At 36.5% G+C, this 20,089-nt stretch overlaps 4 protein-coding genes and 2 pseudogenes across 7 annotated transcripts; 2 read left to right on the forward strand and 4 right to left on the reverse strand.

Moving 5' to 3' along the window:
• Window positions 1-193: 193 nt before the first annotated feature.
• Window positions 194-4,454, forward strand: LOC147534606 (putative L-gulonolactone oxidase 6). Its single transcript, XM_086646337.1, has 3 exons — window positions 194-820; window positions 1,433-1,688; window positions 2,721-4,454. The coding sequence occupies exons 1-3, from the start codon at window positions 194-196 to the stop codon at window positions 3,554-3,556; spliced, it is 1,719 nt and encodes a 572-aa protein (XP_086502463.1). The 3' UTR covers window positions 3,557-4,454.
• Window positions 4,455-4,479: 25 nt separating this feature from the next.
• On the forward strand, window positions 4,480-6,997 carry LOC147534607 (L-gulonolactone oxidase 2-like; annotated as a pseudogene). Its single transcript, XR_015227343.1, has 3 exons — window positions 4,480-5,231; window positions 5,340-5,595; window positions 5,974-6,997. The product of XR_015227343.1 is annotated as an L-gulonolactone oxidase 2-like (transcript).
• Window positions 6,998-7,109: 112 nt separating this feature from the next.
• LOC147534608 (protein CANDIDATE G PROTEIN-COUPLED RECEPTOR 7 pseudogene) lies at window positions 7,110-8,846 on the reverse strand (annotated as a pseudogene). Its single transcript, XR_015227344.1, has one exon. The product of XR_015227344.1 is annotated as a protein CANDIDATE G PROTEIN-COUPLED RECEPTOR 7 pseudogene (transcript).
• Window positions 8,847-10,301: 1,455 nt separating this feature from the next.
• On the reverse strand, window positions 10,302-13,180 carry LOC147534609 (endoglucanase 1-like). The gene is made up of 7 exons (XM_086646340.1): window positions 12,909-13,180; window positions 12,283-12,492; window positions 11,729-11,929; window positions 11,522-11,614; window positions 11,276-11,437; window positions 11,072-11,183; window positions 10,302-10,991 (listed from the first exon to the last, which is right to left on the reverse strand). The coding sequence occupies exons 1-7, from the start codon at window positions 13,152-13,154 to the stop codon at window positions 10,501-10,503; spliced, it is 1,515 nt and encodes a 504-aa protein (XP_086502466.1). The 5' UTR covers window positions 13,155-13,180; the 3' UTR covers window positions 10,302-10,500.
• Window positions 13,181-13,723: 543 nt separating this feature from the next.
• Window positions 13,724-16,199, reverse strand: LOC147534610 (ABC transporter A family protein). Its single transcript, XM_086646341.1, has 2 exons — window positions 15,779-16,199; window positions 13,724-14,004 (listed from the first exon to the last, which is right to left on the reverse strand). Exons 1-2 carry the CDS (start codon window positions 15,899-15,901, stop codon window positions 13,909-13,911), a joined length of 219 nt encoding a protein of 72 aa, XP_086502467.1. The 5' UTR covers window positions 15,902-16,199; the 3' UTR covers window positions 13,724-13,908.
• A 570-nt stretch (window positions 16,200-16,769) lies between these two features.
• Window positions 16,770-19,412, reverse strand: KCS1 (3-ketoacyl-CoA synthase 1). 2 transcript variants are annotated; one of them, XM_086646338.1, is made up of 2 exons: window positions 17,776-19,412; window positions 16,770-17,375 (listed from the first exon to the last, which is right to left on the reverse strand). In XM_086646338.1, the coding sequence occupies exons 1-2, from the start codon at window positions 19,046-19,048 to the stop codon at window positions 17,065-17,067; spliced, it is 1,584 nt and encodes a 527-aa protein (XP_086502464.1). In that variant the 5' UTR covers window positions 19,049-19,412; the 3' UTR covers window positions 16,770-17,064. The 2 variants fall into 2 exon arrangements, with proteins under 2 accessions (XP_086502464.1, XP_086502465.1); XM_086646339.1 differs by having other exon boundaries at window positions 16,770-17,573; window positions 17,620-19,139.
• Window positions 19,413-20,089: the final 677 nt, after the last annotated feature.

The raw sequence follows: 20,089 nt of genomic DNA on the forward strand, positions 1-20,089 counted from the left end.
TTGTTTATTTCCTATTGCTTTTCTATACCTTACTTGATTATGTCCTAACAATATATGTATATATATATATATATATATATATATATATATACATGTGTTTGTTGGTATATGAAAGGTAGATTATAGAGAAAAAGAGGGAGAGATTGGTATTATGATAATGAAGAATGTTTTAAGCTCAATTTTAGTTTTAGTAATGGTTTGTTTTGTGAATTCTACACCTCCAGAGAATCCCATTAAATGTTCATCACCAAACAACGAGAACTGCACAATCACAAACTCTTATGGTGAATTTGCAGATAGAACAATATGTAGAGCTTCAAATGCTGTTTATCCAACAACAGAGAAGGATCTCATTTCAGCTGTAGCTATGGCTACCAAGAACAAGATCAAGGTTAAAGTAACAACTAGGTATTCTCATAGTATACCCAAGTTGGTTTGTCCTGATGGTCAAGATGGTACACTTATAAGCACATTATATCTTAACCGAACCGTTAATATCAACACAATGGCGATGTTGATGACGGTCGAATCTGGTGTGACCCTAAGACAAGTGATTAAACAGGCAGCAAAAGCTGGACTTGCACTTGAGCATGGCCCATATTGGTGGGGTTTAACCATTGGAGGGTTGATCTCCACCGGAGCTCATGGCAGTGGGTGGTGGGGCACTGGAAGTTCTGTTCATGATTACATAGAACAAATACGGATCGTGACACCGGCCGGAGAGAATGAGGGTTTTGCAAAGGTCAGAGAGCTAGACAACAATGATCCTGATATCAATGCAGCTAAGGTTTCTTTAGGTGTTCTTGGAGTTATTTCACAGGTAAGTAATTGATTGTAATTTGATTCTTGTACTGCAATTTTATGATATGGGAACTCGTAGAAAAATAAGTTAGATTGAAGTTGATTTTGCAACAATTTAATGGATTAGTTGGAGGCATAATAACATATACATCTAAGTTCTTTTTATAGTTCTTTCAACAAAAAAAAAAAAAATTGTAATTGAATCAGATTCATCTGACTATAAAAAGACTCGTTACAACATATAGAGGCTCATTATATATTTGACTCGTTTGAATCAGACTCATCTGACTAAAAAAAGACTCGTTACAACATATAGAGGCTCATTATATATTTGACTCATTTGAATCACACTCAAATAAAAAATATATAAATAGTATTTAACTCGTAATTTTGGCAAGAATTAGAGTAATCGACAATGAAAAGTTTTCACAAATCACGTTAGTGATGCAAATTTTTTAGAAGATGAAAGATGCTAAATTTGACTCAAACCAATACAGACTTCGAGCTAGATTTATACCTTATAAGAACCAACAACTTTTTTCCTATCAATCTACCAGACGGATCGAAGTTTAATATTTTTTTTTTTTTGATTGTTTATAAATTTGGATATCTATAGTATCTTGTGGTGTAGGTTACTTTAAGACTCGTACCACTCTTTAAACGATCTATCACCTATCAATCGAAGAATGATTCAGATTTAGCAACAAGAGCTATTAGTTTTGCTGATGAACATGAGTTTGCAGACATTACATGGTACCCTAGCCAGCGAAAGGTGATTTATCGACTTGACAACCGGGTCCCTAATAACGTCTCAGGCGATGGTGTTTACAACTTCATCGGTTTCCGTTCTACATTGTCACTTGTATTGGCGGTTATCAGAACTTCAGGTGCAAAAATATTCATAAAGCCCATTGAGGTTTTTTAACTCTTTCGTCAATAGGGAAGGTCTAAAGGCCCCTCAAGTACGGTTAAGGTCCACTGTAGTTGAATCTAAATGGTTGTTCATGTGGAAAGGGGCGCCTAAATTCAACACTAACGGGTATAATAAATTCGTAAAAGCCCAAGGTTGTTAACATTTCATCGTTACACAAAACTCCATTTTCAGTTGTCCTAATTCTTTTTTTCTCGAAACGTTAAGATTTGAACTCCGGTCTCTCCATTGGAGAGACATACATGTTACTGTTCAATCAAAGAGCTTCATAACCATGGACGAATCAGAAGTTTTGCTTGACGGTAGCCGAAAAGTTTTGAGTTATATAACATACTATCCAAAATATGAAAAATTCGAAAATGCAAAATTCTATCACCTCAGTCAAATTTTGATGTTTGACTTGATTAGTCATAGTGTGCTTTCTCAGAAGCTTAATTTCACAATATTTCATTAAAAGTCATGGATTTTTTAAAATGCTTTACTGCTCCAATTTGTGATGAGATTGCTCTACCACCTCGATATCTGAACCGTCAATTAATGATAAACAGTCAAAATAAGAACAAAAGAAGCGATATAAAATTTCATCATATGCTTCGAGGGGTGATGGTGAAATTTCAAAATAGTCAAGCGGAATTACGATGAAATATTAATTGCAATGATTTATTACGTTTCATCAACATATATGCCAACAATCAACATCTGATTGTGTTAGATGTCTAAATTTGTCCGGGTTAGGTCACAATTAAATTAAGTTTTCGTATAAATAAAAGAAAAACTAACCAAATATCAAGTAAAAGGGATAATTTACACACTACGTTTAGGATTTGAGGTGTCACCGTTGAATTTGTATTCTTAAATTACTTTAGTGTTGGTTTTGTTGAATGTGTGTGGGGTAGGGTGGAAGCCAATAAACCTATGGCCCCAAAATTACTTCTCATTATTCACTCTTCTCATTACTGCAATGTTGTTGTTTGTTTATGATAAACAGAAGAAAATCAAGAATCATCAAGAGATGCAAATTGGAAATGCATCAGTGCGAAGTTAATGACATCGACATTATCAACATTATCGACATTAGGATTTGGTTTCATGAATTTTTTATTTACGAATTATCCAGTAGTAGGGTTTCAAAACCAATTACAAGCGTCGGGTAGCTGCCTAGATAGTCTTCAGGATAGCTTAATAACAGCATGTCCATGGGATTCCAGAGTTAAGGGTGTGTTTTTTCATCAAACAGCCATAAGCATTGGAATATCAAATGTTAAGAATTTCATTGAAGATGTTCAAAAACTACGCGACTTAGAACCCAAAGCTTTTTGTACTATGGAGCTTCAAAATGGTATCTTACTAAGGTATGTTAAAGCTTCAAATGCTTACTTAGGTAAACAAGAAGATGGTGTAGATTTTGATATAACTTATTATAGAAGTAAAAACCCTCAAACACCTAGACTTTTCGAAGATATCTTCGAAGAAGTAGAACAAATTGGAGTTTTCAAGTACGGAGGATTACCACATTGGGGCAAGAATCGGAATTTAGCGTTCGAGGGTGCAATTGGAAAGTATAGAGATGCGAGTAAGTTTTTGAAGGTGAAAGAAAAGTATGATCCATTTGGTGTGTTTTCTAGTGAATGGATAGATCAAATCCTTGGTTTGAAGGGTAAGGTGAGTATAGTTAAGGAAGGGTGTGCACTTGAAGGACTATGTATATGCTCTGAGGACAAACATTGTGCACCTCAGAGTGGTTATTTCTGTAGGCCTGGTCGAGTCTATAAAGATGCTAGGGTTTGTACTTTTATTTCAAGTTCTATTCAATTGGGTGTCTAGTTGTTTGGACTCATTGACAATATCTCTCACCCCTGGCTAGTGGTGTGCCAGTGTGGACAATCAATCTCCATGTTGTGATGTTTAATTTACTTAATAATTGGTTCTTTTCTCAGGCTTAGGGTGTATTATTGAGGCCTTCTTTAAGTTAGTTCATAACTTCATATCCAATAACTGATAAATCAGTTTTAATTTGTGAAATTCTTACCGGGCCTTTCTACTCTCAACTATGATTTTTTTTTTTTGTATCCTATATATATCCCAGAAAAGGTTCACTGCTCACCCCCTGACCCCCTCTTATGCCATTAAAAGGGGTATTCTCTTTTGCTAGAGAAATGGTCTCGCATAAGGGTTCTGCTTGCAGAACCAACTATGTTTGTGATTGAAGGAATTTTTTTTTTGTTGTTCAACAAAAAAAAAGGATTGAAGGAATTGGATATCTGATAAGAATGGATTCTCAGTTTCCTCCCTTTATGGGACTCTGGACTCGACATGCTTCTAAATTCTATCCAACAACTATCGACAAAATCCAAAGGAGAGGAGTTTTTCGGTCTTAAAATGAAGATAAGAGGGTAAAAAATAAATATGTTAATTTCCCCATCTTACAGTGAAGTTGTCCTTTAAATTTCACACGATTAGGTAGACCCAAACTCTTTATCCCAAATCAAAACTGCAGCCAAAGCAACAATCCAAACTCTTGATGGGAATCCTACATAAGAATCCTGCAACCAAACACACCATAAGGTTTTTTTTTTTTCACGCCCTCCAGTTAGTTGGATCCACAAATTTAAAAAATATGACTGGTGTGCACATCAAAGGAGGTAGTCAACCATATTGTAAGCCTGTAAATCATTATATACATAAAACGTTTATCATGTATATATACATATCCTATGTACTAGTAGTATATCTCTTCATCAAAAAAAAAAAATGTACTAGTAGTATATCAAGATAGGTCAAAAGGAGAAATACCTAGATAGAGGAAGAGGGATGCAGTTAGGCATCATGATATTAGTGAAGATTGTTTCAAGCTTGATTTTGTTGCTAGTAATGGTTTGTATTGTGAGTTGTACACCTCCAGAAAATCCCATTAAATGTTCACTACCAGAAAACACAAACTGCACTATACAAAATTCTTATGGTGAATTTCCAGATAGAACAATTTGTAGAGCAGCAAATGCTGTTTTTCCAACAACAGAGGAGGAACTCATTTCAGCAGTAGCCATGGCTACCAAGAACAAGATCAAAGTCAAAGTCACAACTAGGTATTCTCATAGTATGCCTAAGTTGGTTTGTCCTGATGGTGAAGACGGTACGTTAATAAGCACATTATCTCTCCGGAGGATTGTTAATATTGACACAACGGCAATGTTGATGACGGTTGACTCCGGTGTGATCCTAAGAGAAGTGATAGAACAGGCAGCACAAGTTGGACTTGCACTTGAGCATGGACCATATTGGTGGGGTTTAACCATTGGAGGGTTGATCTCCACCGGGGCTCACGGTAGTGGGTGGCGGGGGGCTGGAAGTTCCGTTCATGATCATATAGAACGAATACGGATCGTGACACCGGCAGGAGAGGATGAGGGTTTTTGCAAAGGTCAGAGAGCTTGATAACAATGATCCTGATATTAATGCAGCTAAGGTTTCTTTAGGTGTTCTTGGAGTTATTTCACAGGTAAGTAATTACATTTAATTTTTTCATGGAAACTTGCTAGAAATTTATCTATCGTGGAAAAGCTCCCAGCACACTATACTGAATATAAAATTCGTCTTGTATTTTTAGGTTACTTTAAGACTTGCGCCCCTCTTTAAACGCTCCATCACATTTCAAGAGAACAATGACTTCGATTTGGAAACAAAAGCAACTACTTTTGGTAACGAACACGAGTTTGGAGACATAACATGGTACCCGAGCACACGAAAGGTGATATATCGGCTTGATGACCGAGTCTCCACCAGCGTCTCCGGGGACGGTGTCAACGACTACATCGGTTTCCGCTCAACACCATCAGCAGTACTGGCCGTGAACAGATTTACAGGTACACAAAAATACTTGTAATGCATTTGATCTCAAGGCCGGCACATGATAGGTCCAATAGTTGCGTGTACTCCACCCAACAAAAAGACACATACAAAAATACTTGTAATGTGTTTAATCTCAATGCCCGCACATTGTAGGTCCAATAGCTGCACATACAGATACTCCCCCTAACAAAAAGAGCCGTATTAGGCTCAAAAGAGTGTCACTCGTGAGAGGGGGTGAAGATAGTCACATATTGACAAAGGGTGCTCTCGTAGTTAAGATGCAAGGGGTTTGATGGCTCATTGCTCCTTGGTTTTGAGTTAGATGAAAATAAACTTGACAATTCGAAAGGTCAGTTCTCATTACCCAATTGTTGCTTTTTCATGATAAACAGATGAAAATGTAGAATCGACGGGAAATGTTGAAGGAAAATGCTTCAATGCAGAGGTATTAACAACGGCATTATCGACATCTGCCTATGGTTTCTCGAGTAATGGTGTTTTGTTTACGGGTAATTACCCAATAGTAGGATTTCAAAACCGATTACAATCCGCTGGAAGCTGCCTTTGACAGTCCTGAAGATAGTCTAATAACAGTATGTCCATGGGATCAGAGAGTTAAGAGCGAGTTTTTTCATCAAATGGCCATTATTATTGGAATATCAAATGTTAAAAACTTCATTGAAGATATCAAAAACCTTAGTAACTTAGAACCTAATGCTTTTTGTGGTGTGGAGCTTTACACTGGTGTCTTAATAAGGTATGTTAAAGCTTCAAATGCTTACTTAGGTAAACAAGAAGATGCCCTGGATTTTGAGATGTCATACTATAGAAGTAAAAACCCTAAAACGCCTCGACTTTTCGAAGATATCTTCGAAGAAGTAGAGCAAATTGCAGTTTTTAAGTATGGGGGATTGCCACATTGGGGAAAGAACCGGAACGTGGCCTTCGAAGGTGCAATTGGAAAGTATAGAGATGCAAGTAAGTTTTTGGAGGTGAAAGAAAAGTATAACCCATTTGGGGTGTTTTCTAGTGAATGGACAGATCAAGTTCTTGGTTTGAATGGTGAGGTGAGTATAGTCAAGGAAGGGTGTGCACTCGAAGGCCTATGTATATGCTCTGAGGACATCCATTGTGCACCTCAGAATGGCTATGTCTGTCGACCTGGTCGAGTCTATAAAGATGCTAGGGTTTGTACTTTTGATAAAATTCTATTCGATTGGGTATGTAGTGGTTTTCTTTTTTGGATTCATAGACAATCACTCTCATTCCCAGTGTTGCTCTCTGTTTAATTTGTATAACAATTGTTGTTTCAGTGCTTATTGTGTCTTTTGAGGGTTTATTTTACTCGACCTAAAGTTAGTTCATGTAGAATCAGTTTTAAGTTGTGAAATTTGTAATGTCATTTTCAACCATCAACTACGCGTATTTTTTTGTTTCCAAGTTGAGGAGCTTCTGAATCCAAATTTGCAGCATAAAAGGAAAGGTAATTAAGATTCATCGGAGTGAATCAACATATAGACAACAAACATGAAACAATTGAAATCTATATATTGATTAGTAGATGTTCGAGTACAAAAGGAACAAAAACCAATAAAGATGAAACAAATCTACTGATAACACAGATGAACTACATGAATTCCACATTTCCTACCTCATAATCTTCTGATTTCCTCTGTAGTTCCATCATTTATATCCAAATCTGCAATTCAATCACCAATATCATTGATTTACAGACAAACCCAGAAGAGGAATAGATGAACAATGAATCTCTCTGTCCACCAAAACTGATCATAATTCGAACTCGTCTTCAAGTTTAAGAGCATCAGCAGCAGCTTCTTCCTCTTCGTCATCGATAACGAAATACGGGTTATGAACTTCAGGTCTAAATTTATACCCAGTGAACATATAAAACGCCAATGTTGCTAATTCACCTGCTACAACACTTGTCCAAAGATATCGATACGAAGTGATCGTTTCCAACGCATACACCACAACCCGAGTAAAATAGATATAGCAAATGACAACGATATAGTAATGTCGAAACAATGTTAACTTCATTAGGTTAACCGCAGCCTTTCCATCCGTTCTTGCAGCTTCACGAAGATTTTTGATCGACCAAACAATCGGGAAAAGAACAGCACAACAACAAACGACATCGACAAGAAGGAAAATTTGTTTCCAAGTAATCCAATCTTGAGCATAAGGTCCACTTTCATCAATAATAACTTGGGCAATATTAGCAATAACTTGAAGAGGAATAACAATCATCAAAACTTTCTTTTCTTTATCTTGTAAGTAGGGTTTCAAGAATGACCAACCAGTTCCAATCAAAACAATCAAAGTAAACAAAGTAATTCCTTTCAAGAAACTGAATATATAGAATAAAACATCCCAACCATGAGCACTTCCTGTTCTTTTAATATAAGATTTATCTTCAGCTTCACATAATAGGTTTAAAGCCTTCATGATCAAAACAGCTAACATGAAGAAATGAATATGATAAACAGTTGATCTTTTTCTGTAAAGAACATAGATCCAAACAGTGGCTAATGTGAAATAGATGATAAAGAAGAAAAAGTAAACCCTAGGAAGGACAGTTTTACCAGCAGATAGATAATCAGGAGTACTAGTTTTACCATCTAGGTTAAACATAGCAGATTTAATATCCATTGAAACTTGAAGTTGAGGTAAACAATTAGCAAAAACAAGAGTGAATTGATTTGCTTCAATTTCAGAGTAAATAGTACCGAATTCTTTAGCTCCTTTGAGTTTATCAAAAGTGTAAACGATCTTTACTAACTCAGATTGAAGTGCACAAGTAATTTCATAATCTTGAATTTGTTGAAGAACATGAATCCATGAATCTCTAGTACTGAGAAAGAAACCGATCTGTGAGAGTTCAAGTTCAGGATTAGGGTTTGAGAGTGTAATATGAGAAACATTGAGTTCTAAACGACCTGTATGTGTGAATCCAAATTCATCGAACGGGATAATAGATCGATCGTCTGAACGGATCTCGGAAAAACGAATTTCAGCTAAGGAGATTGAAAAGGAAAGTGAGATGAAGAAGATGATTGTAAGGAGATTTGAGAGGTTACAAGATGAGATTGCCATTGTTAGAGATGATCTGAGATGCGGTTCTCAGATCTCTCTCTCTCTTTCTCTCTCTAAACCGGTTTCGTCAGTAATTTCGAGATTCTGTGAGAAAGATTAGAGAGAGAGAAACAAGGTCTCGGGCAATTTGGTATTCTGTTTCTTCGGTTAGTTCGCTGTGGTTGGGATTCCCACGACAAAATAGTGATGTTGTGAATGACCAAAACACCCCTTACCTCTAAGATCTGAGTTTGAATTACTTCTATTCAGACGAATCAGACTCGTGATGTTATCCTTGATTTAGATATAACCCAGGCTCAAATCAATAGCCTAGTTCCCAACATTACAAGCGCCCTCTGTTTTTCGGTCTGATCAGTTTAGGCACTAAACCTACTAAAAAGCCATATGAATTTGTATATAAGAGCAAATGTTATGTTTTAACACAGATTTGAAAATGTCTTCCTAAAGAATGCGAGGCATTAATTTTGTACGTCACACTTGGCTTCACTATCAATCAACAAGTTTGATTCGGATTTTCTGATTTGATATTGTTATTGGATGCATCAAATGACACCTTGAATAGTTATTATTGATGAAGAACTTCCCATAATGTAAAAAAAAATTCAATTTTATCAAACTAGATAAGCCAGTCACTTTAGAGAGTATTTTTTCTATATAGTTGAATCTTTTGTCTATGTATGGGTCCAAGTGAATGTCCATAAGTGTAAATTTACACTAGACTGTCGGTTGACTGTCTTATTTGAAGTTTCTTTGTTTTAAAGGAATGAAATCTTCCTTAGTTTTGAAGACTCACAAATTATAAATCAAACTATCTTACTGTTGGGAAAAATAACCTAATTAACTTGTTCAGGAATATGAAGATAAGCGATGTGAATGTAAAAGTAGAGACACCAAAATTATTTAACGTGGCAAAAAACCCTTCCAAACTAGAAGGTAAAAAACCACGGGACCTAGTCCAGAAATCTTCCACTATAATTAAATAATGGGTTACACAACTCTTCACCAAACCTATGGTGGATAAACTGAACAAAGAAACAAAGAAATAGAAATCTCTTACTCCTTAGGATTTGAACAAATCCTAGATTACTAAAGGTTGAAAAAGATAACCACAAACTAAATTGCTTCACAAGATTAATAATCTTCTTTTCTTCAAACCAATATTCTGCTCTTTCAATCTCTCTTGAAAGAACCACTTCAGAAATCTCTCTTTCTCTGACTTCTCTTTGTTCTGGAAGTTGTTGTCTCTCTTATCTCTCTCTAACCTGAGAAGATATATCTGAGAGGATTCTCTTGTAACTCTCCCAACTGGGAGGATACTCTCTAACCTGAAAGTATGAATAATTTCATCCCTTTCATCCCCTATTTATAATGACAAATAAGGAGGTTTACCAATAGAAATAGGAATTCCTTTTTAGGCTTGAAAAAATAGAAGTTGCTATTTTTTCCCCAAACAAGGAATAAGGGAAATCCTATTCCAATTAGGAATCCTTCTTATATAAGGAGGGACCCCAACACTTACCTCTCCCACATGATCCCTAATTTGACAAGCCCTCTTTCTCTAACTAAAACTAAATGGTAAAATAATTGTGTTTTGGAGAGATGTATATGAGATATAAATGGATTGATCCACAATTTGATTATAAAATTGTTACATGTACAACATAACTGTTTATAGACGAGTTAAATATATTTAAATTTACAAACTTTGGCGATTAAGCGAAAGTTGTTACATGACAAAATAGTTAATGAATTTTAAACTGTCGCAGTAAAACTATATAGTTGTACGTACAAATAAAGTTTCTTCTTTAATTAGGGTTAGCAACAAAGTAAGCAAGAGCACCAACAAATGGTGCATTAAAATAAGTGGCAGGTTCAGCTTGAGCATGGTTATTTCTATCATCATTGTAGTTATCACTTCCATCAGGGCCACCCAAGATAGCTCCAACAAGTAAATTAGGGTTAGGGGAACCAGAATTGAGGTGCTGAAATCCATCACCACAAGCAATCTTTTCAGGGTATGAATGTATAGATGGGACTGAAGAGCCTCTATGATGTACATGTTGTGGGTATTTCTGACCAAATCCAACCATATAAGACATCTGTGCTGGGTTTTGACCTAAAATGTAGTCTACTTGTTTCTTTGATAATGATATTAGATCATTAGCTGTGAAAGTTGCAGATCCACATGAAATGCTTCCATGGTATTCATTTAGATACTTGGCATATGTTAAGAGAAGGAAAGCTGTGTTTGTTACATATTGTATATTGCATTCACTTTGCTTGAAAAATAGGCCTCCTGCAAAAAACAAAAATGGTTCATATATGAACTCTAACCAATGTGGGACTATTCCCTGTATAGAAATTTATGATACTGACCTGGTGTGTATTTGGAACTGAAACTAGGAGATCCTGGGATCAAAGAGCAAACATAGTTATCCGAGTGTACTTTATATGGTAGCAAATCTTGATTATTCTTCTTCAAATAAAACTGCAAATTAAGAATTAAAATCAAGTTTAGTAAATGACAGATTTGTTTCTTCGTTTTATGAAATGGAGAGAAAAAAAAAAAATAAGATAGACCTTTGAAAGAAGAATTTTAGTCCCAACTCTCTTGTCATCCCAACTGAATGAAAAATCATCATCTTCACCACCATCTGTATGGCCATTGGTTTTGATATAAGATAAGTATTTTCTGTCTTGTGAAGCTCTAAATAACCAAGATGCACCCCACAAAAGTTCATCCTAATAAAAGAATACGAAATTTGTTTATATAAATATTCTTCGTATGAAAAATGAGGGATGTTCTGATCAGGGACTAGGTCTTACATTATAACCAGAATAAGAACAGTAAAATGGGCAAACAGCTGAACTGAGAGAATCACTATAAGACCCTCTATGTTGGTCGGCGAAATCAAAAACCTGCACCATCAACACCAAATCAGCTTATTATAATAAATTAGATGAGAAGTACTTAATTTCTCTGTTTATGAACAAATTGATTTGGTTAATGAAATGAGAGAAATTATTATATACTTTGATGGCAGTTTGAAGTAATTTGGAAGAGTAAGAAGGATCAGATTTCTTGAAGACAATTGAAGCAGCAGCTAATGCAGCAGCTGTTTCTCCAGCAACATCAGATCCTGGATTTTGAGGGGTCACTTTGTACACATTTCTTGGTGTGTCCATGTCTTCTGGTCTCTCCCAACATTTATGATCTGCATTTGGCTCTCCCACCTTCATTATAAACGACTTTTTTGTTAGCAAAAGAAAAACTGTTAAAGCCTATATAAAGTTGTTAGTTTTATATTTGACTCCTCAATCTTCGGAAATGGGAGCGTCTGTGGCCGCCTCTTCTTTTTTACTCTTGGACTTCCCTCGCTCTTCACGCCCCACGGATTGGGGCAGCCCGCTAGCATTCAGGCTGAGTCTTATCTGTGTTGGGCTTGAACAACACGAAGTAGGCTCAGTCCAAGTCCCCCCGGACTGTCCCAATCCGAAGCCCACGGGGAGTGCCAAGAGAGGTATGGGGCTAAAAGCAAAAGGACTGGCAGCTTTGGAGGCATATAGAGAAAGATGGGTAGGATTACTTGGACGTATAAAGTGTCAGGAGTAGTGGTGGCTGCCTTCAGTAAATAATCAGTACCCCATTTGACAGCAGCTCTAGCATGTCCAATTTCAGTCTTCATATCTTTACCAAATTCAATAACACTCCATGACAACATTGTTGTTGTGAAGGCTAAAGGAAGACCAAACTTAACATTGTCTCCTGCATCATGATATCCTCCTGACAAATCCACCTGCAACAATAGTTACAGAGTCTTCAACTAATGAAGCAACGAAGCTCAATGGTCATAATATACATCAAGGCTAGACCGGTTGAAATTGGGCCAAAATCATTTTTAGATGGCCAGGATTTTCGGGTCAACATCTCACTTTAAGATGGCCGAAACCCCTAGCCGTTGATTTACAGTCCACTTTCCGCCAAGAACGTCCACTTTCTGTGGAGCCTAAAACTCTCCTCAGAAACTTGCTTTGTTTATAAGAAAAGGTTTGTCCAAAACATATTAACTTTACAAGATCTAACGACCAGGCTAGCGAGCTTGGCCTTTCTCACCCCAAAAGCCCGCTTTGACATAACAACACCAATTGGACCTTTTTTTGTTGAGAGTATACATATAGACAGAGAGAGAGAGAGAGAGAGAGAGATGCAAACATTAGAGGTGGAACCATCTTGTAATCCAGAATCGCCTCGCCAAGTAATACGCTGGTTAGGTGGAAGTTTGCCGGATCGTTGTCCTTCGAAAAACAAAATGGATTTGGAGAGAGCATCCAAGTAATCATTAGAAGTGAATGCAGAGCAAAAAACTAAGCATGTCGAAAGTATGATCAAGATTGGTAGGAGAGAAGGAATCTGCATTTTGCTTCCCAAAATTTTTGGAGGTCCCATCTTCCTTGCCATTTTTAAGAGTTTCCCAACTATCCGATTCATGGTTCTTTGGTGCAATTTATTGATGAAAAATTAGAGGTAGAGGGAAAGAGAGAGGATTTTTATCTAGACCACCTATTTTGAGTTTAATTCGGTTGTTAATTTGAAGTGTAAATTCATTTTTTTTCTAAGTTATTGAGCATAATTTCCTCCACAAATGGATCAAAAGTTCAAAATAGTATATGATATTAGGCCTGATTCCTGATTTATGTTGCCTTATTTTGGGCTGCTTCTAAGTCCTGCCTCTCATTCACATTTATTGGGTGAAGCCTCCATATGTTGATAAAGAAATGAAGGATCCAAACAAGATAGTCTAAAGTTGTTTGAGAGATCGGAACAAAATTGTCTCAAATTGTTTGAGAGATCGAAACAAGGTTGTCTCGAATTGTTTTGCTATTACATAGTAAAGTTATCAACTCTAACTCTAAGCAAAACAATATTGTTTCTAAAATGAAACTCTTGCTCTTTTGAAGGAAAACAATTTTTTAAAGCCAAATAAAAGAAAGAAAAAAATCATGAAAAGCTAACGCATGAGATGTTAATTGTAGATAACAAACATCATGAAAAGTTAAAGCATGTGATGTTAATTGTAGATAACAAACATTTCATATTCGAGTATATTATCTGATTATTTGCTAAGAAAGAAAACACTCTTCATTGTAAAAATAAGTGTCTCGAAAGAGTTACATCTTAGACTCAGTTGAATGCAGAATTTCTTCGCCATTATCTACTCCGAGGATTCCACTGGTTGCGGAGCTTCAGCTTCTTTCAACTTCTCCAGAGCCGAAATTCGCCCATCCAGAGATTCATAGAGGTCTTTAACCTACAAAACACATAAGACATAATTTAATCCAAGCTTGAGTAAGATATAAGTGATGAGACAGTAAGACGTGCCATTTTGCAATATGGTTTCCGAACAAATACAATTTTCTTACAGAGTAAAAGTAATTTTTTTACTTTCTATTCTATTTTGTGTAAATGGGCGCTCTCTTCTAATATAATTTGCCGTGTCAGATACTTGTTGGGCTCTACGAGTCACTTTGATAGTTTGATGGGTATGACTTGTTGGATACATCTTATTCGTAAACATACAGTAAAACCTAAACCCTAAAAACCCAGACAATAATCCTTTTACTTCTTGGGTGGCTCATGCATAAACATGATAACGGTATTAGGGTATTTGCATGTCCTAATTCCTACATGGACCTTCATCTCAATTTCATGGTGAGAAATACTATTATAAACCAAATCAAAAGAATTCAATAGAGGATGGCATAAACAATGAAATTTTGGGTAACAATGAATTTGGAATTGGTGACTAAAGAGTATACGGAAAACTATATATTGAAAACAATGGAAGCTTTATCCGTCGACCACTCAAGAATGGACCTTAGGATTCAAATGGATGTAACTGCCGGAACGTAAGATTAACCCATTTCCCCAAACAATTCTTCTTAGTTAACCAGCAGAACTGGAAATAAACTTAAATCCCCTCTTGGAGTATTGGGTAAGTTTTCATCAAATTCAAAACCAGCAAAGATCATCACATGGATCACAAGTTACTTCACCACTCCTAATTGAAACAAATTGAAGCCCCTTGTGGTTGATATTTCAGTTTACCAAATGCAACAAGGCCATGACGATTTACGGTAGGTGCTTTCTAACTCTTGATTGAAATAAAACAAAACGACCCTCTTGGATAAGTCCTTGACGTGACACCAATCTAAACACTAATCATATTATCCTTGATTTAGGCATTACTCAGGCCAAGTTTACATCGGAAAAGGTTTTTTCTTCAGTGTTGACCTATACCAGCTATATTGTCCGTGATTTAGGACCACCCAGGTCCACCAGCCTAGTTCCACATGGTAGAAAGTTTTCCCTTAGCATGGGTTTGCTTTAGATAAGACAATTCCTTCTCCACTTGACTAATCTAGGCACCACTAAAATGCCTAGCCAAAATGTAATACAAAGCGTTACATTAAACCCAAATCTGAAAGGTCTTTCTAAGTAATGTGGGTCTAAGTGCCTTGCAAATGGTACTTACATTTCACATTAGTTTCAGTTCCACCAAATCGTAATTCCAGCCAAACTCACTAAATTCACTTGAATTGATATTCATGTATCCAAGTTTAACGCAATGTCATATCTAGATTAGTCTTCTCGCCTCTTGAAACATAACAACCATAAACTCTACGCCAACTATTCAAACTTATAAGGACAACCAATTGCAGCTAGAGAGTTACATACCAGATAAATCAAACAAGATGATTTACCCACTTTTTATCAAACTCTATAACCCTAATATGATCATCAAAACAATTGTACCAAGAAAAAATTCACCATATACCCTCTAATCGGTCAAAAACATAATTAACTAAAATTCCCCCAATTTTTCAATAATTGAATTTTTTCGTTTGATTTTCATGAAATGGGTTTCATACATCATTGGTGTTTTATACAGTCCTAATACTACCCAAATCAAAAGCAGAGAAACCCAGATAGGAAATCGAAACAAAACCATAATAGATGAATCTAGGAGCATTTTGAGATGGATCTGTTGAAGGGGGGAAAGAGAAGGAGAGAGAAAAACTGACCTGGTTGGAGATGGTGTCGTGTGCAAATTTGTAATCCTTGTGAAGAATATATAAAGCAGCTGCCGAAGCCGTAGCAGCACCTGCGAAGAACGAAGATAATCTTACTCTCAGAACGTAACCCATCTTTTCTCTTTCTTCTTCTTCTTCTTCTTCCTTCTGTTGTTGTTTGATGTTAAATCGCAAGGTGTTCGACGAAAATCCTCAGCAGAAAACTTGTCTGTAAGGGTTTTTTGTGTTGTTTGGTGCTGGTGGAGTAAACAAATAATGCCACGTTCATGGGTCAGACTTGGAAACACCATGTTTGCTGTTTAACAAGCCAAATTTTGTATACACTTACCATTTCTACTCGTCACACTCATATTTCATTTGATTTTAACAATGGTGAGTGCATTTAAGATTTTGAGTTAGCCTGGGCGCGTGTGAATGAACCAACTAACTCGAGTGTGCCATTTTCAACAAAAAAAAAAAAAAAAAAACTCGAGTGTGCCGTGGAGATGAATATTCGCTACTATCAGAACCACTCCACACCATTACAACCACTTCACCTCTTCCGTCGTAATTCCACCATTATAACCACACTTCACCACCTCTGCCTTTTACTCCACCACTTCCGGCGTAACAAAATTTCACTATGTCCGTTGTAATTCCACCACCACCATTCCACCTCCATTGCAACTCAACCACTTCAACCTCAAATACTCCACCAATCAATCATTCCACCACTAGCTGACCACAACCATACTATATCACCTCCACCAACAACATTTCACCATCATTGTCGCAACTTTACCAAAAACACCGCATTCAATCTATCGCCATGGTCATTACTAAATTAACTATTTTTGGTATAATGATATACATTATTAGGACAATTAACAAACTTTGGGTATATTTAGGGGATTTGAACAAACTACTTTTTGATATAATGATCTAGATTAGTAGGAGAAGTTCATCTATTTCTCTTCAAAAATGTAGACATTGCTATCAAACGTGAGAACAAAAAAATCACAAAGTACATTAAATACATTAAATTGAACAAGTAAATTTGATGGCCAAAAATTAAGAAAGAAACATTTTACAAAATACAACTTTTTTCTTTCTTTTCTTTTGTCTCAAATTCAATTACTCATAATACATCGCAACCGTCTAACTATGCTGATAAAAAAAAAAACTAAATTTATATTCAAAATAAATTGCACTACAATGGGAGCCCACTACAACTATAATCCACTTCTTCATCATCATCATCGTCATCATTTTTACTTAGATATTGCCACGTGGACAAGTCAGCCAACTTGGACCTTAACTGGGTACCTGTCCACGGAGTCAGCCCATGGGTTGGTTATGCACTCACCCGTTGGAATTGCTCTGAGTGCTCTCCAAACTGCACTATTACACTTAAACCCGGATCCGAATGCAATTTGCCAGACCCGGTCCCCACTTGAAACTCGGCCCTTTGCCTCCGTGTACGCCAACTCGTACCATAATGAACTGCTGGATGTGTTTCCGAATCGGTGAAGTGTCATTCTTGATGGCTCCATATGCCACTCACTGAGTTGCAAATTCTTTTGTAACTCGTCTAAAACAGCTCGCCCACCTACATGTATTGATGAAATGGGTCAATTGGCATTCAATTATTTAATCAGTTCCCAGTTTTCATTCCGTCTGGTATCGAAATACCAATAGGTCACACGAATGGTTCGTGCACTTCCACGAACCATTCGTGTGTACATCTCTCACAAATTGTCACAAGTTTGGTGTGTCGGTTTGTTACCTTTATAAGAGGTATGTACATCTTCGCAAACCTAGTTAATTAACTACTCCATATTATATGTTCATACAAATGTTCACATGTCTACATTACCGACCTACGTGTCTGTGCTTTTTTTGTAGCAACTTACGTTTATATATGTACATCGACCCTCGTTGTTTTCGTATTAAAGGGTAAGAACTTAGGAACATTAGTAAATGAAAAGAATACAACAAAATAATCTTACCTGCATGGATGCAGAAATGTTCAAAAGCCTTCTTAAAATCAGGAATATAAGGCTTAACCTTCTTAGCCTTGATAACCTTCCTTCTCACCAATGAAAGGAAAAACATTAACTGCTCAGTAAATGGTAAAACCAAAGGACCAAGTGTGGTAATATTTGTCTTCAATGCATCACCAGCCACTGCCATTAATTCTCTAGCTAATGATACACCAACACACCCTTTCTCATCTTCACGTTGATACACACAATTATAACTATTATCATCTCCTCCTTTATGAGTTCTTACTGTGTGAATCAGTTCATACTTTGAGTTGACTCGGTCCCGATTCATATTTGATAATAAAACAGCTGCTCCACCCATCCTAAATATACAGTTACACAGTAACATTGATTTATCGTTCCCGAAATACCAGTTTAATGTTATATTTTCCATGCTTACTACGATTGCGTAGTGATTTTTGTTTGTTTTCAGAAGATCTTTCGCTAAATCGATCGATATTAAACCAGCACTACAACCCATTCCTCCAAGATTAAAACTTTTTATATCAGTTCTCATTTTATAGTGATTTATAATCATTGATGAAAGAGATGGAGTTGGGTTGAATAAACTACAGTTTACTATTAAAATACCGATTTGACTCGGTAAAATACCGGTTTTTTGGAAGAGTGAGTCAAGTGCACCAAACATAACCGATTCAGCTTCAGCTCTTGCTTCTTTCATGGACAAATTTGGTGGGGTTGAACTGATCCCATTTGGTAAGTAAGTTTCATCACCTAAACCGGAACGGGTTGATATCCGTTTTTGGAATTGAATCGTTTCCGATTCAAAAGCACCGTTTTTTTCTGTCATTTCAATGAACGATTCAACTGATGTTTTCAGTTTATCATCTGGTTTGTAACAAGAGAAATCAACTAGGTAAATCGGAGTGGGTCGTTTAACCCAGTAAATAAATAAGAGAAAGAGTAAGGTAGTGAACCCAATCAACCCAGTTACCATATCGACTTGGATCGCTTGAGTAGTCCATAATTGAGAAACTTGGTCGAATCGGATACCAGTGAGTTGAATCAGTGTAGCTAGAAGTAAAGGAAGAAGAATAAACCATAGTAGAGATGAAGAACAATCACAAGTGCATTTGTAACCCAACTTGACATATTTAAGCTTGACAGATTGTAAAAAATCTGGTAAACTTCTTTTGATTTTAATCACAATTGATTTTGAATCTTTAAAATCCATCTCAGCTGTTAATCTTTCCTTATCCATCTCTATACTTTCCATAATACTACTAGCTTTTTTCTTCTCTCTCTAACTTTTTGTTTTCTCTATCTCTCTCCTTTCTTCTTGGGTATGTTTTTGTGTGGTGTGGTGTGGGTTGGAAGAAATGGGTATTGTTTATATATAGAGATTGATCAAAGGATCAAATAATTTGGAGGTGATCTTCTCAAAAGTTGATAAACCTAAAAAGGGGTTTCTTGATTGGGTAGTTGGGTGTGAATATAGGAGAAAGAAGGAATTAATGCACTTGAAAGAAAATTACTACAAGACACCTAGAGAGAGAGAGAGAGAGAGAGGGTGGTAGTACTAGTACATTTGCTGCAAGAAAGGTGTATATTAATGGATAACAATAAAGAAAGTTGGTTCTAAGAAGTGAAAGATGGTTCAACTACCAAACAAATAATGTTTTAAATGGTAGATCTTGTTTAGTTTCAATTAATCATATTTTATTAACACTAATCAGGTTATTTATATGTATATTACAATTTTGTTAGGGTTATTTCCCTAATGGCCCCCTACTTTGTGACCAGCTTCCCGCCTGGCCCCCTTCTGTTATAACACCGTTACTCTCTCTCCTCCATCTCTTTTTCTCTCTCTGCCATGTCACGCCACATCATATGTTACGCCACCTCATCACCTTCTCCGGTAGAGGTCGCCGGCCGGCAAAATTTCCGGCCGGCGACCTTCAAACTAAAAAATAAAATAAAATTTTTTTTTTTATTCTTTTCTTCTTCTCTCTCTTCTTCTTCTTCCTCTCTCTCTCATCTTCTTCCTCTCTCTCTCTCTTCCCCTTTCTCTCTCTCTCTACACACTCCGGCGAAGGGTTTCCCTTCTTCGGAGTACCTCGATCTGTTCAAGGAACAGACCTTCAAGGTATGTTCCTTGAACAGATCGAGGTCTGTTCAAGGAGCAGACCTTCGTGATCTATTCAAGGAACAGACCGGATCTGTTCAAAGAACAGACCTACTCCGGCGAAGGGTTTCCCTTCGCCGGAGTGTGGAGAGAGAGAGAGATGATATTAAAAAAAAAAAATTAGAGAGAGAG

This window comes from Eschscholzia californica, unplaced genomic scaffold (genome assembly GCF_041429995.1).
Source record: "Eschscholzia californica isolate CP2 unplaced genomic scaffold, dmEscCali1.0.p SCAF_6, whole genome shotgun sequence".
NCBI classification, from domain to species: domain Eukaryota; kingdom Viridiplantae; phylum Streptophyta; class Magnoliopsida; order Ranunculales; family Papaveraceae; genus Eschscholzia; species Eschscholzia californica.

Excerpts from the sequence above, each read along its gene's own strand:
- LOC147534606 (XM_086646337.1), top strand. The coding sequence starts at position 194 with ATGGTTTGTTTTGTGAATTCTACACCTCCAGAGAATCCCATTAAATGT. Across the intron at positions 821-1,432 it reads TTCTTGGAGTTATTTCACAG|GTTACTTTAAGACTCGTACC; the intron begins GTAAGTAATTGA and ends CTTGTGGTGTAG. Across the intron at positions 1,689-2,720 it reads GGCGGTTATCAGAACTTCAG|AAGAAAATCAAGAATCATCA; the intron begins GTGCAAAAATAT and ends TATGATAAACAG.
- LOC147534609 (XM_086646340.1), bottom strand. The coding sequence starts at position 13,154 with ATGGCAAGGAAGATGGGACCTCCAAAAATTTTGGGAAGCAAAATGCAG. Across the intron at positions 11,930-12,282 it reads CTGACACTTTATACGTCCAA|GTGGGAGAGCCAAATGCAGA; the intron begins GTAATCCTACCC and ends TTTATAATGAAG. Across the intron at positions 11,184-11,275 it reads CTAAAATTCTTCTTTCAAAG|TTTTATTTGAAGAAGAATAA; the intron begins GTCTATCTTATT and ends CTTAATTTGCAG.
- LOC147534610 (XM_086646341.1), bottom strand. The coding sequence starts at position 15,901 with ATGGGTTACGTTCTGAGAGTAAGATTATCTTCGTTCTTCGCAGGTGCT. Across the intron at positions 14,005-15,778 it reads ACGACACCATCTCCAACCAG|GTTAAAGACCTCTATGAATC; the intron begins GTCAGTTTTTCT and ends TGTGTTTTGTAG.
- KCS1 (XM_086646338.1), bottom strand. The coding sequence starts at position 19,048 with ATGGAAAGTATAGAGATGGATAAGGAAAGATTAACAGCTGAGATGGAT. Across the intron at positions 17,376-17,775 it reads ACATTTCTGCATCCATGCAG|GTGGGCGAGCTGTTTTAGAC; the intron begins GTAAGATTATTT and ends CAATACATGTAG.